This window comes from Orcinus orca, chromosome 1, assembly GCF_937001465.1.
Source record: "Orcinus orca chromosome 1, mOrcOrc1.1, whole genome shotgun sequence".
NCBI classification, from domain to species: Eukaryota; Metazoa; Chordata; class Mammalia; order Artiodactyla; family Delphinidae; genus Orcinus; species Orcinus orca.
The window spans coordinates 104243981-104257356 of record NC_064559.1 but is presented as its reverse complement, the minus strand read 5'-3'; the positions used below and the strand labels follow the sequence as shown (position 1 = coordinate 104257356).

Below are 13376 nucleotides of genomic sequence, written 5' to 3'. Positions count from 1 at the left end.
ATATTTTATCTTTTTTTTAACCTCACAAATTAGACATCATTATTAGCATCATCGTTATTTTATACAGGTAGCCCTTGTTTAGATTTACTCGGTTGCTTACCAAATTCTTTGCTGACCATTCCTTCATGCATCTCAGACCTCCTTTCTGGTACCATTTTCCTTCCTCCTAAAGTAGAATTTCCTTAAATGAAAGTCTGTTGGAGGCAAACTCTATTTTGTTTATATGAAATGTCTTTATTCTACCATTGTTTTTAAAATACTGCTTCTCTGGACATAAAATTCTAGGTTGATAGTTTTCTCTTTATCACATTGAAGATATTATGCCCTCCTAACTTCCACTGTTACAGTGAGAAATCTATCACTCTTACTGATTGTGGTAGGCGATTTGACTTTTTTCTTTGGTCCTTTAAGGTCTTCTCTCTTGGTGTTTTGCAGTTTGACTACAACAAGACTGTGTGTGAACTTACGCATCCTATTTGGTAACATGCTTCCTGTGTCTGTACGTTCATTTTTTTTTTTTTGCGGTACGCGGGCCTCTCACTGTTGTGGCCTCTCCCGTTGCGGAGCACAGGCTCCGGACGCGCAGGCCTAGCGGCCATGGCTCACCGGCCCAGCCGCTCCGCGGCATGTGGGATCCTCCCGGACCGGGGCACAAACCCGTGTCCCCTGCATCGGCAGGCGGACTCTCAACCACTGCGCCACCAGGGAAGCCCTCTACGTTCATTTTTTACTTCTCAAAAATTCTCAATTCTTATCTCTAAGAATTTTGGCTTTCCTTCATTTCCTTTTTTCTTTCTTTCAATCTTTCTTATTCTAACCTCCATGTCTTTTAATCTCTCCTTTATATTTTCCATTTCCTTTGTCTCTAAATTGATTTCACAAGAGTTAGTTCATATCTGGCTTCCAATTTACTCTCTCCATTTATATTTAATATGTTAAACTATCCCTGAGATTTTGATTTCAACTATTTTTCATCTCTAAAAGTTTTATTTAGTTATTTTTCACATTTGCCTGGTCATTTGTGATCATTTCTTCTTGTTCATTTTGTGATTCTTATATTTCTTTAAAAATATCATAGATACTTCATATTGGTTGATCATTTTAATATCTAAGGTCCTTGAATGACCTATTATTTGTTATTTCTGCTGATTCTTTCTCACGTGTATTTTTCTTTGTATGTTTGATGATATTTGATTAAGAGGTCCATATTTAATTTTTTTTGAATCTACGAGATTCTGGAGGCCTAAATTGAGGATATTTTCCTCTAGAGAGGAAGATCTGCACTTGCTTCTGCTGAGAGTAAGGCATGGTGGACTGGGAGACTGCCACACAACAGGGACCACATTTAAACCTAGCTTCTACATTTTATTTCAACCCAAAAGTTTATTCCTGACCACCTAATTCCTGAATCTCTGTACTGATCTGGTAATTTGCCCCAGAGCAATCTGGTTTTCATGTTTGTTTTTTGCTCAAGTCTAGGATTTTAATTTTGGTGTTTGTTTGGGGGCTCTGAAGATTTCCTTTCCATTCCAAAGGCCCAACAATACATTAAAAATTAAGTCTTACCACTATACTGCCAGAAGTAGAGGTCTTCTAATTCCATTTTTCCCACAGCCAGGATGATCTTTAAGCTCAAAGCTAATCATATAACTCCCTTCCCTTCTGCTTAAAAATCTTTCAAATGCTCCTCCCAGTCAAATCCAAATTTTTTAGTAATAGCTCTTAAATCAGGAGGCTGCTTACTAGTCTCTCTCTGGCTTCTTTCCCCTAGAACACTATGCCCCAGCTTTCTGGAACCATTTTAAGTACTCTTAATGCATCATTTTTGCCTACTGGCCTTTGCACACACAGTTCTCTCTGTCTAGAAGAACCAATACTCTTCTTTACTCAACTCCTCCTTGTTCTTAAGGATTGAGTACAAGGGTCACATCTTCCACGTCACCTTCTCCAACATTATCTTTCCCTCCACTCCATCCTTTGGGTTAGATTCCTCACCTGGGTGTATGTGTGTGTGTGTCTACTTCTCCCCTATCATTTATTATATCACACTGCAACCAACTGCTTGTCCTCAGTAGACTATAAATTCCTTAGGGAGAGAGTATATGACTGATATACAGTATTTCTCAATAAATGTTTTTTGAAAGCATAAATTTATGATTGAGAGTAAATATGTTAACCTGGCAAAAGGTCAGCTTGAATCATAAGCATCCCTAGACATATCCAAATTTCCTGAGGGCCTGATCTTAGACTAAAACCTGGGATTAATTCTCTCCACTGCCCGCCTCGTGGCTACTTCAGGAGTAATACTTGTAACTCCTCTTTAAGGAGGGAGTAAGCCTTTTATTTCCCAATTAATACTTGGTTTATACAAGTTAGCTGCCTCATTAAGGTTAAACTATAACTTTACTTTATAATATATAACATACTTAGGCATAACTTTTATATAATCCTGATGACTTTATGAATCTCAACAGGTGTGCAAACATTTCAGCCAGTATTAAAGCAATTAGAGGAAAGTTTTTCTTGTTTTTTCATTTCTGCCTGACCATATAACTTCTGTTTCAGTAACAGTGATGTCAGATTGTCAACAGAACCATAAATGAGAATCCCTGAGCCCGCGTGCCACAACTACTGAAGCCCGCAGGCCTAGAGCCTGTGCTCTGCAACAAGAGAAGCCACCACAATGAGAAGCCCGCACACTGCTAGGAAGAGTAGCCCCCACCTGCGGCAACTAGAGAAAGCCCGTGCGCAGCAATGAAGACCCAAGGCAGCCAAAAATGAATTAAAAAAAAAAAAAAAGCAGCAATGGAGACCAGGATGTATAAACTGTATGTTTTTCAATAACACCCTTTCCCATAATAGTATCTCATATCATATAAAACTCTTCAAATGTTTTTTAACTTTTTATTGAATCATATGCCATAATAGAAAAAGTATAAAAATACACATGAAGAGTTTTAAAAATGATTATAACTGTAAGTCCATTTTGTTCTAAATACATGGAGCTGTCTTGGTAAATTCTCAAACCATCTATAATAAAGATGCTGTGTTAAAGGGCCACTGCTTTAGTATACAGGATGATCTAGCACATGTATACTGAAATTCACCATTCAGTCATTAGATTTAATTACCAAAGGCTATATACATGAGGGAAAAGAGAAAAAGAAAAATTTTAGGATCTACTAAAAATACCAAAATTGCACAGTACTTCATGACCAACAGAGACTATTGGAGGATTGGCAGAATGAGATCTTTGGATAGTAGATTTTTTGTCTTGATTATAAACGTAATAGATGATTGTCAAAAAAAAAAAAAGATCATATTTTAGAAATGTATAATTTAGAAAGTAAAAGTCTCCTATAATCTTATCACCTCCACATAACAGTTTAGTGGATATCTTCTAGATTTTACATACATAGTCTATTATATATTTGTTAATATTACATACAGAAATAAGATCATATTGAGTGGCAACTTTTCCACTTAGCCATTATTTTGGATATCTTTCCACATCACTAAACACAGAGCTACCTCAATCATTGTTATGACTGCACAGTATTGCATTTTAATTTTTATTTTTTTTAACTTAAATTTTTTTTGCGGTACGCGGGCCTCTCACTGTTGTGGCCTCTCCCGCTGCGGAGCACAGGCTCCGGACGCGCAGGCTCAGCGGCCATGGCTCACGGGCCCAGCCGCTCCGCGGCGTGTGGGATCTTCCCAGACCAGGGCACGAACCTATGTCCCCTGCATCGGCAGGCGGACTCTCTCACTAAGCCACCAGGGAAGCCCAGTACTGCATTTTAGATGCACTATAGTTTTTTGTTTTTGTTAGTAAATTTATTTATTTATTTTTGGCTGCGTTGGGTCTTTGTTGCTGCCTCTGGGCTTTCTCTAGTTGCGGTGAGCGGGGGCTACTCTTCGTTGCAGTGCGTGGGCTTCTCATTGTGGTGGCTTCTCCTGTTGCGGAGCACGGGCTCAAGGCGCATGGACTTCAGCAGTTGTGGCCCGCAGGCTCTAGAGCGCAGACTCAGCAGTTGTGGCGCACGGGCTTAGTTGCTCCATGGTATGTGGGATCTTCCTGGACCATGGCTCGAAACTGTGTCCCCTGCATTGGCAGGCAGATTCTCAAAAACTGCTCCACGAGGGAAGCCCCTAAATGCACTATAGTTTATCTACCCAAGTCCTTACTGATGTATGTATCGGTTGTTTACAATTTTTTGCCATTATAAAAAAATGCTATAAAGAAATTCATTTGTATGTATATTTCTGTTGAATAAATTCCTAGAAGAAATTTTTGAGTCAAAGATTATACACATAGAAATTTTTGATAATGCTATTTTATTCTTGTAAAAGGTTGGACAATAAGATTTCAATAAATTCAGACAGTCAACACTTTGCACTGAATTTCTGCCTAGTGAAGTATTCAAACCTCTTTATAGACACACCTTAAAACAACAATGAAGGTTAAAGATCTTAAAATTGCCTGCTTGGGGTAAAAAGAGGAAAGAAAGCAAAGAAACTTAAAGCATCATTAAAAGGAATTTTTAAAAATATAGTTCGAAAATCCTTATGATAAATTTGAATGAAAAACAGGCAAATACATAATTGTATATTCAGGATTATCATAATTATGTAAAATAATGTCTACAAACCAACCAAAAAAGTGGTTTTCTAATTTTTCCAAATTATCTACACTGAAAAAAAACTCTTTCTCCCCGACCAAATCTGAAGATTCAACATAAAAATTGCTTCACTTTCCATGAGAGAAAGAATTTTACTGTGTCTTCTTGAAGCCTTTTCTATATGCCCAGTTCCAAAGCCCAATGTCTGCATGATGATCTCCAGTGTTATCAAAAATTATACACGAAAAAAAAAGTTTTACAAGCAAAACAAATTTTATTTCATTTTTTTCCTCTAAAAATTCCTTTAAGAAGAGTTAATTTACTATTTTCCTTTGAAGTGCTCTATAAAAAGAGTGGCTTCCAGGATTTGATCTAAATTCCTCTTTTATAAATTAATGTGATTCATTCTAACTCCAATTAATATTTCTATGTCCACAGAGCCAAAAGAGACATTTTATTTATTTATTTTTATTGGAGTATAGTTGCTTTGCAATATTGTATTAGCTTATACTGTTCAGCAAAGTGAATCAGCTATACGTATACATATATCCCCTCTTTTTTTTTGGATTTCCTTCTCATTTAGGTCACCACAGAGCACTGAGTAGAGTTCCCTGTGCTACACTATATGTCAATCCCAATCTCCCAATTCATCCCCCCACCTTCCACCTTGGTATCCATACATTTGTTCTCTAGGTCTGTGTCTCTATTTCTGCTTTGTAAATAAGATCATCTATACCAATTTTTTCAGATTCCAAATACATGCATTAATATATGATATTTGTTTTTCTCTTTCTGCCTTACTTCACTGTGTATGACAGTCACTAGGTCCATCCATGTCAAAAGAGACATTTTAGAAAAGAGATTAAGCATTAATAAAAGCTCACTCTGCTTAATCATAATGGGGAATAAGGAACTGTGACCTGGATGTTATTCTGGTTTAACAGATGATTTCAGCATGATTGGGAAGAATGGATTATAAACCTAGACAAATGGATACAATTTCTCAAGCCGCGAAAGCCAGGAATCCTAATCACTAGGCCATCAGGGAACTCTCCCTGCACCCTTTTTAAAATAAAAACCACTATCAAAAGTTCAGAAAATAAAAACAACATGGAAATGCCTTGTCAGTGAAAAGGAAATACAAAATAAAGGAAAGCAACTGGTAATCTTTGAATATTCCTACATAAGCTTTAAATCTCATTTTGGCCAGTAAAACTGTCCTCAATTTTTTATTCTAAAAAATGTTTAAATGATTGTTAGCACCAAAAACAGTAACAGTAACTTACATGCCTTTCTTTTCCCACAATCTGTTACTTATGAGAAAATGGAATTTTCATTGCTACACACCATCCAAAGAAAGTTGAAAAGGGGGAGTAAAAAATCTGAAAATGTGTCTAAGGTGCTAAATCTACTTCCCTACAACTCCTCAAATGATTTAAAATAGATTTAGAAACACATAAAGGCATTTATGGTATGTTCAAACCTCAGAAGAGCCAAGCTAGGTAAATGCAGATATATCTTTTGTCTTCAAATAGATCTTTTCTCCCTGATTAAAAAGTAATATACATATATTTTAGAAAATATGGAAAGAAAAAAAGAATCATAAAAAATAAAATAAAAATTGCTCATAATTCTATCATCCTATTATCATTTTGGTGTATGTAAAACCAGATTTTTCTTTATATATGCAATACACATATCTTCTCTCATACCCACCAATTTTCCCATCTGCTTCTCCCCCCACCCCAGTTGTGGGGCTTCCCTTCATAGAACAGCTTTGTGTAAATTATGGAACAGAACATATACATTATAAATTTTCATAAAATATTGGGAAGTAGAAGTAAAAGAAACTGTGAGAGAGGTAATTTCTTAATCTTTCATAACAGGGAGTCAATAGGATATTGCCTAAATTGGAATCATGTGGTTTAAGAAAACATGACCCCAACACCATTTTCTAAACACATTTTTGGTTTAACATTTCCAAACATACACAAACTATAGAGATTATTAACCTCTATGTATCCATCATCTAGCTTCAATAGCTACCAGTACAATCTTTCATCTATACCTCTCACCCCAACTCCAGATTATTTCAGTGCAAATCCCAGCTGCTGTAACATATCATCCATAAAATATTACAATACTTTCCCCAAGAGATGAAGGAAAAAAAATGCAATACTTCACACCTAAAAAAAATTAATAGGGGCTTCCCTGGTGGCGCAGTGGTTGAGAGTCCGCCTGCCGATGCAGGGGACACGGGTTTGTGCCCCGGTCTGGGAAGATCCCACATGCCGCGGAGCGGCTGGGCCCGTGAGCCATGGCCGCTGAGCCTGCGCATCTGGGGCCTGTGCTCCGCAATGGGAGAGGCCACAACAGTGAGAGGCCCATGTACCGCCAAAAAAAAAAAAAAAAAAAAAAAAAATTCCTTAATATTATCAAGTATTCAGTAAGCATTCAAATTCCATCAATTATTTAATGCATTTTTAGAATACCTGGTTTGTTTGAACTAGGAGCCAAACAAGGTCCACACATAGTCTTATTTTTTTCATAAGCTCTTTTTTAACCTTAGTGGGGCCTTTTAGTAAATGATATCTTGTTTTGAAGAAAAGCAATATTCAGTTTAACCTCAATTTCCCTTTTATGTCAAATTCAAGTAACATTACACTCAACATTTTTTAAAAATGGAGTAAATCACACTACATGTGCTATTTTTTTTTTTTTTTTTTTTTTGCGGTACGCAGGCATCTCACTGTTGTGGCTTCTCCCGTTGCAGAGCACAGGCTCCAGACGCACAGGCTCAGCGGCCATGGCTCACGGGCCCAGCCACTCCGAGGCACGTGGGATCCTCCCGCACCGGGGCACGAACCCGCGTCCCCTGCATCGGCAGGCGGACTCCCTACCACTGCGCCACCAGGGAAGCCCTACATGTGCTATTTTTAAAGTAAAATGTAATAAATATAATTTTACTTAAATTTAACATAAAAAGAAAATGAACTGAAACTGAAGGAATTACTGAACTTCAAACATTTCCTTATTACATGAGATTTTCCTAAAAGACTCATTTCTAAGGTTAACAAAATAGATTTAAGAGGTTGAGTTTTTTGTTTAAAGTAAATGTTTCAATATTAGACAACATCTAATTGACTTCTCACTATAAAAAATAAAAGTTAATATTTCTCCTATGCTTTCTCCCATCTTTATTCCTTTACTTCCCAATTTTTAAATTATAAATTTATATGGCTATTATTATTTTTTATTGATATAATTGACATATAACTTTATATTAGTTTCAGGTGTACAACATGATTCTATATATGTATATATTGTGAAATGATCCTCACAATAAATCTACTTAACATCCATCATCAAACATAGTTAATTACAAATTTTTTCTTGTGATGAGAACATTTAATATCTACTCTCTCAGCAACTTTAATATATACAATACAGTATTATTAACTATAGGTATCATGCCAAAGATTACATCTCCAGGACTTATTTATTTTATAACTGGAAGTTTGTACCTTTTTGATTACCTTCACTCATTTCACCTACCCACCCCCAATCCCTACCTCTGGCAACCATCAATCTGTGCTATGTGTCTATGTGTTTTTTTTTTTAATTCTTCATATAAGTGAGATCATACAGTATCTTTTGACTGACTTATTTCAATTCAGTTTGGTTATTATTTATTGAGTATTTATATGTGTCAGGCTGATTTAAACATTTTATAGAAGTCATTTAATTCTTACAATAGCACTATGAAGTCAATATTATTATCTCTATAAAATGAGTATAAGGAAATAATGTGGAAACCGAGGCCAAGTCAAATATTTAGTAAGTGGTAGACTTTGCATTTTAATGTAGCTATGTCTGCTTCCAAAGCCTGTGTGTTTGTTTTTTTTTTAAATAAATTTATTTATTTATTTTTGGCCACATTGGGTCTTCGTTGCTGCATGCAGGCTTTCTCTAGTTGCAGCGAGTGGGGGCTACTACTCTTCGTTGTGGTGCGTGGGCTTCTCATTGCAGTTGCTTCTCTTGTTGTGGAGCACGGGCTCCAGGCATGCGGGCTCAGTAGTTGTGGTGTATGGGCTCAGTAGTTGTGGCTCGTGGGCTCTAGAGCACAGGCTCAGTAGTTGTAGCGCATGGGTTTAGTTGCCCCACGGCATGTGGGATCTTCCCAGACCAGGGCTCAAACCCATGTCCCCTGCACTGGCAGGCGGATTCTTAACCACTGCACCACCAGGGAAGCCCCCAAAGCCTGTGTCTTTAAACACTGCCTATAAGGAAATTAGAAAATGCAGTAACTAAGCACATTGAGATGTATGATAAATGCAAGGGAATTTAGAGAATGCAAAGATCACTGTTTGATTTGTGATAGGCTTTGAAAGGAAATGTAGAATTTAAATTAAAACAAATTATGGGGACGGTAACATGGTAGGAATATATAAAAAACAAATGTGGGGATTCTGGGAAGTTGCAGAGTAGGAAGCACCAGAAATTTGTCTTCCCACCTAGACAACAACTGTATCAGTAGAATCTGTCTGACATAACTATTTCGGAACTCTGGAGGCTATTGAAGGCTTGCAACTTCCAGGGGAAGACGTGGATCATAAATTACAGTTAATTCCAGTCAATTTCAAATCTTAGTTTAGCAGAGGCTACCCATCTCCCATTCCCTCACCCCATGGCAGGCAGCCATGTATGTGTTCTTAGAGCAGCTTACATGCCCCTTACTAGGAGCTAGGGTGGGCAATAAGGACCCTGTCCTCCAAATATCAGATATCAGGGATCTGCATTCTGATCATGGAGGTGCAGACACAGAGGCCATTATTATAACCTCCCTGGTTTGCTGCAAGCCTTTCCCCTTCTGGTGACTTCCAGGTGATTTAAAGGGCTTATGTCTTTTCCCTCCTCTTCATTTTCCTTTCCCCTCTTTTTGGAGCCAGATACCAAAGACTAGGACATTCAAAAGTAACTACATACACAGGGGAAATTAGAAGGTTATTATAAATGCCCAAGGAAAGGCACAGGCTCAGAAAAGACTTGAGAAGACCTTAATTTTACACTTTAGGCTGATCCTCAGCACAAAAATAGCCTACAACAATTAAAAAAAAAAAAAGCATTACACCATACACAAAAATCAACTCAAAATGGATTAAAGACTTGACCGTAACTTCTGAAACAGTAAAACTACAAGAAGAAAACAGAGGGTAAGCTCCTTGACATTGGTCTTGGCAATGTTTTTTTTGGACTTGACACCAAAAGTACAAGCAACAAAAGCAAAAAAATCAACAAGTAGAACTACATCAAACTAAAAAGCTTCTGCACAGCAAAGGAAACCATCAATAAAATGAAAAAGCAACACATGGAATGGGAGAAAATATTTACAAACCACATATCCAATAAGTGATTAATATCTAAAATACACAAGGAACACACATATTAATAACTCAACAGCAAAAAACCAAATACCCAATTTAAAAATGGGCAAAGGACCGGAACAGACATTTTTCCAAAGAAAACATATAAGTGACCAACAAGTATAGGACAAGGTGCTCAACATCACTAATCATCAGGGAAATACAAATCAAAACCACAATAAGATAATGCTTCATACCTGTTAGGATGGTATTATCAAAAAGATAAGAGATAACAAATGCTAGCAAGAATGTGGATAAAAGGGAATCTTTGTACACTTGGTGGGAATGTAAAGTGGTATAGCCACTATGGAAAACAATATGGAGGTTTCTCAAGAAATTAAAAATAGAACTACCATATGATCTAACAACCCCGTTTCTGGGTGTACATCCAAAGGAAAAAAATCATTATTTCAAAGAGATATCTGTATTGTCATGTTTATTGCAGCATTTTTCACAGTAGCCAAAGTATAGAAACAATATAAGTATCCATCAATAGATAAATGGATCAAGGAAAAAAAATGTTACTCAGTCTTTTTAAGACAGAAATCCTGTCATTTGTGACAACATGGAAGAATCTGGAGGGCATTATGCACTGGAGATATTTCACCTGGAGGTGAAATAAGACAGAAAGAAAGACAAACATTGCATAGTATCACTTAATGTAAAATCTAAAAAAACTGAGCTCCTAGAAACAGAAAGTAGAAAAATGTTTGCCAGGGACTGGGGGGGTGGGGGGAAATAGGGAGAGGTTGGTAAAAGGGTACAAACTTTCAGTTACACGATGAATAAGGTTTGAGGGTCTAATGTACAACGTGGTGACTATAGTTGATAACACTGTATTGCTACCTACTTTTTTTTTTTTAAGTAGAGTTGATTTACAATATTGTGTTAGTTTCAGGTATACAACAAAGTGATTCAGTTAGATAGATAGATTGATATAGATATAGATAGATATATTCTTTTTTTCTGATTCTTTCCTATTATAGGTTATTACAGATGCTGAATATAGTTCCCTGCACTGTTACAGTAAATACTTGTTTATTTTATATATGGTGATGTGTATCTGATAACACTGTATTGTACAATTGAAATCTGCTAAGAGAATAGATCATAAATGTTCTCTCTCACACACACACAAAGGTAAATATATGTTAGGTGATGGATGTGTTAATTAACATGATGGGGGGAATCTTATCGCAGTGTACACATATATCAAATCATCATGTTGTATACTTTAAATATTTTATAATTTTGTCAGTTATACCTAAATAAATCTGAAAAAAAAAAACCCCAGCAAACTCTGGGTAAGGGGCATAATCTGATTTCCAGAGTTACCATATCATTAGATTCAAATGTCTAATTTTCAGTCAAAAAAATCATAAGACGGGCTTCCCTGGTGGCGCAGTGGTTGAGAGCCCCCCTGCCGATGCAGAGGATGCGGGTTTGTGCCCCGGTTCGGGAGGATCCTGCATGCCACGGAGCGGCTGGGCCTGTGAGCCACGGCCACTGGGCCTGCATGTCCGGGGCCTGTGCTCCGCAACAGGAGAGGCCACGGTGGTGAGAGGCCCGTGTACCGCAAAAAAAAAAAAAAATCATAAGACATATAAACAGTTCAGTATGCTGACTCAAAGGAAAAAAAAAAAGACAGAAACTGTCCCAGAAAGACCAGATGGCAGACCTAGTAGACAAAGACTTTAAAACAACTATCTTAAAGATTCCCAAAGAACTAAAGGAATATGTGGAGAAAGTCAGGAAAATGATGTATGAACAAAATGGAAATATCAGTAAAGAGGTTGAAAACTTAAAAAGAAATCAAAAAGGAATTCTAGAGCTGAAAGTATAATAACTGAAATTAAAAAATTTACTAGAGGGATTCAAAGGCAGATTTGAGCAGACAAAAGAATTAACAAACTTGGAGACAGGACAAATTGAAATTATTGAGTCTGAGGAACAGAAAGAAAAAAGATTGAAGAATGATGAACAGATCCTAGGGAACTGTGGGATATCAACAAAAGTGAACCAACGTATACATTTTGGGCCTTCCAGAAGAGAAAGCAAAAGGGGCAGAGAGATTATTTGAAGAAATAATGGCCAAAAACTTCCCAAGTTTGATGAAAGATATACATATAAATATCCAAAAGCTCAATGAACTCCAAATAGGATGAACTCAAAGAGACACACACTGAGTCACATTAAAATCAAACTGTTGAAAGTCAAAGACAAAGAGAGACCTTGAAAGCAACAGAAGATAAGCCACTTGTCCCGTACAAGAGATGCTCAATAAGATTATCAACAAATTTCTCATCAGAAACGTTGGAGGCCAGAAGACAATGAGCTGATATATTCAAAGTGCTAAAAGAAAAAAAAACAACAAACCTGTCAACCAAGAATTCTATATCTGGCAAAACTATCTTTCAAAAGTGAAGGAGAAATTAAGACATTCCCAGATAAACAAAAGCTCAGGGAGTCTTTACCACTAGTCCTGTCCTGCAAGAAATGCTAAAGAGAGTCCTACAGGTAGAAATGAAAGGACACTGGACAGTAACCCAAAGAAGTATGAAGAAATAAAGATGTCAGTAAAGATAAACATATGGGCAATTACAAAAGCTAGTATTATAGTAAAAATGGTTTGTAACTCCATTTTTTGTTTTCTACATGATTTAAGAGACTAATACACTTTATTATTTTTTTCCCAATGAGGTATATACTTTCTTTTTTTTGAGACTAATACACTTTAAAACATTAGTCTAAAAATGAGTATTAGTATAACTTTGGTTTGTTACTCTACATTCTGTTTTGTACATAATTTAAGAGACTAATGCATCATAATTAGTTTAACTTTCGGGGCACAAAATGTATAAAGATATAATTCTGTAACATCAAGAACTAAAAGGGGTGGGATAGAGCTATACAGAAGCAGAGTTCTCCTATTTTATTCAAGTTAAGTTGGTATAAATTCAAATTAAAGTGTTATAACTTTAGGATGTTAAATGTAGTCCCCATGGCAACAACAAAGAAAATAGTTACAGAATATATAGAAAAGGAAATGAGAAGAGAATTAAAACATTTCAGTATATTTATGTTTGGTTTGAACATAAATTCCACAATTTGTTGGCCAGTTTAACTTTGACTCCCATAAAGAGAGGATAATATTTGCCTTACAGGATCAAGCAAGAGAAAGTGCAAAATGTTTTGAAAACTTTGTTATACTAATAAAATATGAAGAGGGAGACAAAAGAGATGAAATGGCTCCCATCAAGTTTACAGAGTCAGTGGTTACTGCCAGAAGTCCAAATTTAAGTGGGTGGGTTTTGTCTTAATATCAATACCA

The 13376-nt window shown here is 36.4% G+C and overlaps 1 protein-coding gene across 2 annotated transcripts in view; it reads right to left on the bottom strand.

Annotated features, from left to right (window-relative positions):
- GOLPH3L (golgi phosphoprotein 3 like) overlaps positions 1–13376 on the bottom strand; it is a 37570-nt gene that overhangs the window by 15732 nt on the left and 8462 nt on the right. The window contains exon 3 of one of the 2 annotated variants that reach the window (XM_033415506.2): positions 101–166. The exons of the other annotated variant lie outside the window; for it this stretch is intronic. Coding sequence (XP_033271397.1) covers positions 101–166 — 66 coding nt within the window. The remainder of the gene's footprint in view (positions 1–100; positions 167–13376) is intronic. 2 annotated transcript variants of the gene reach the window in all.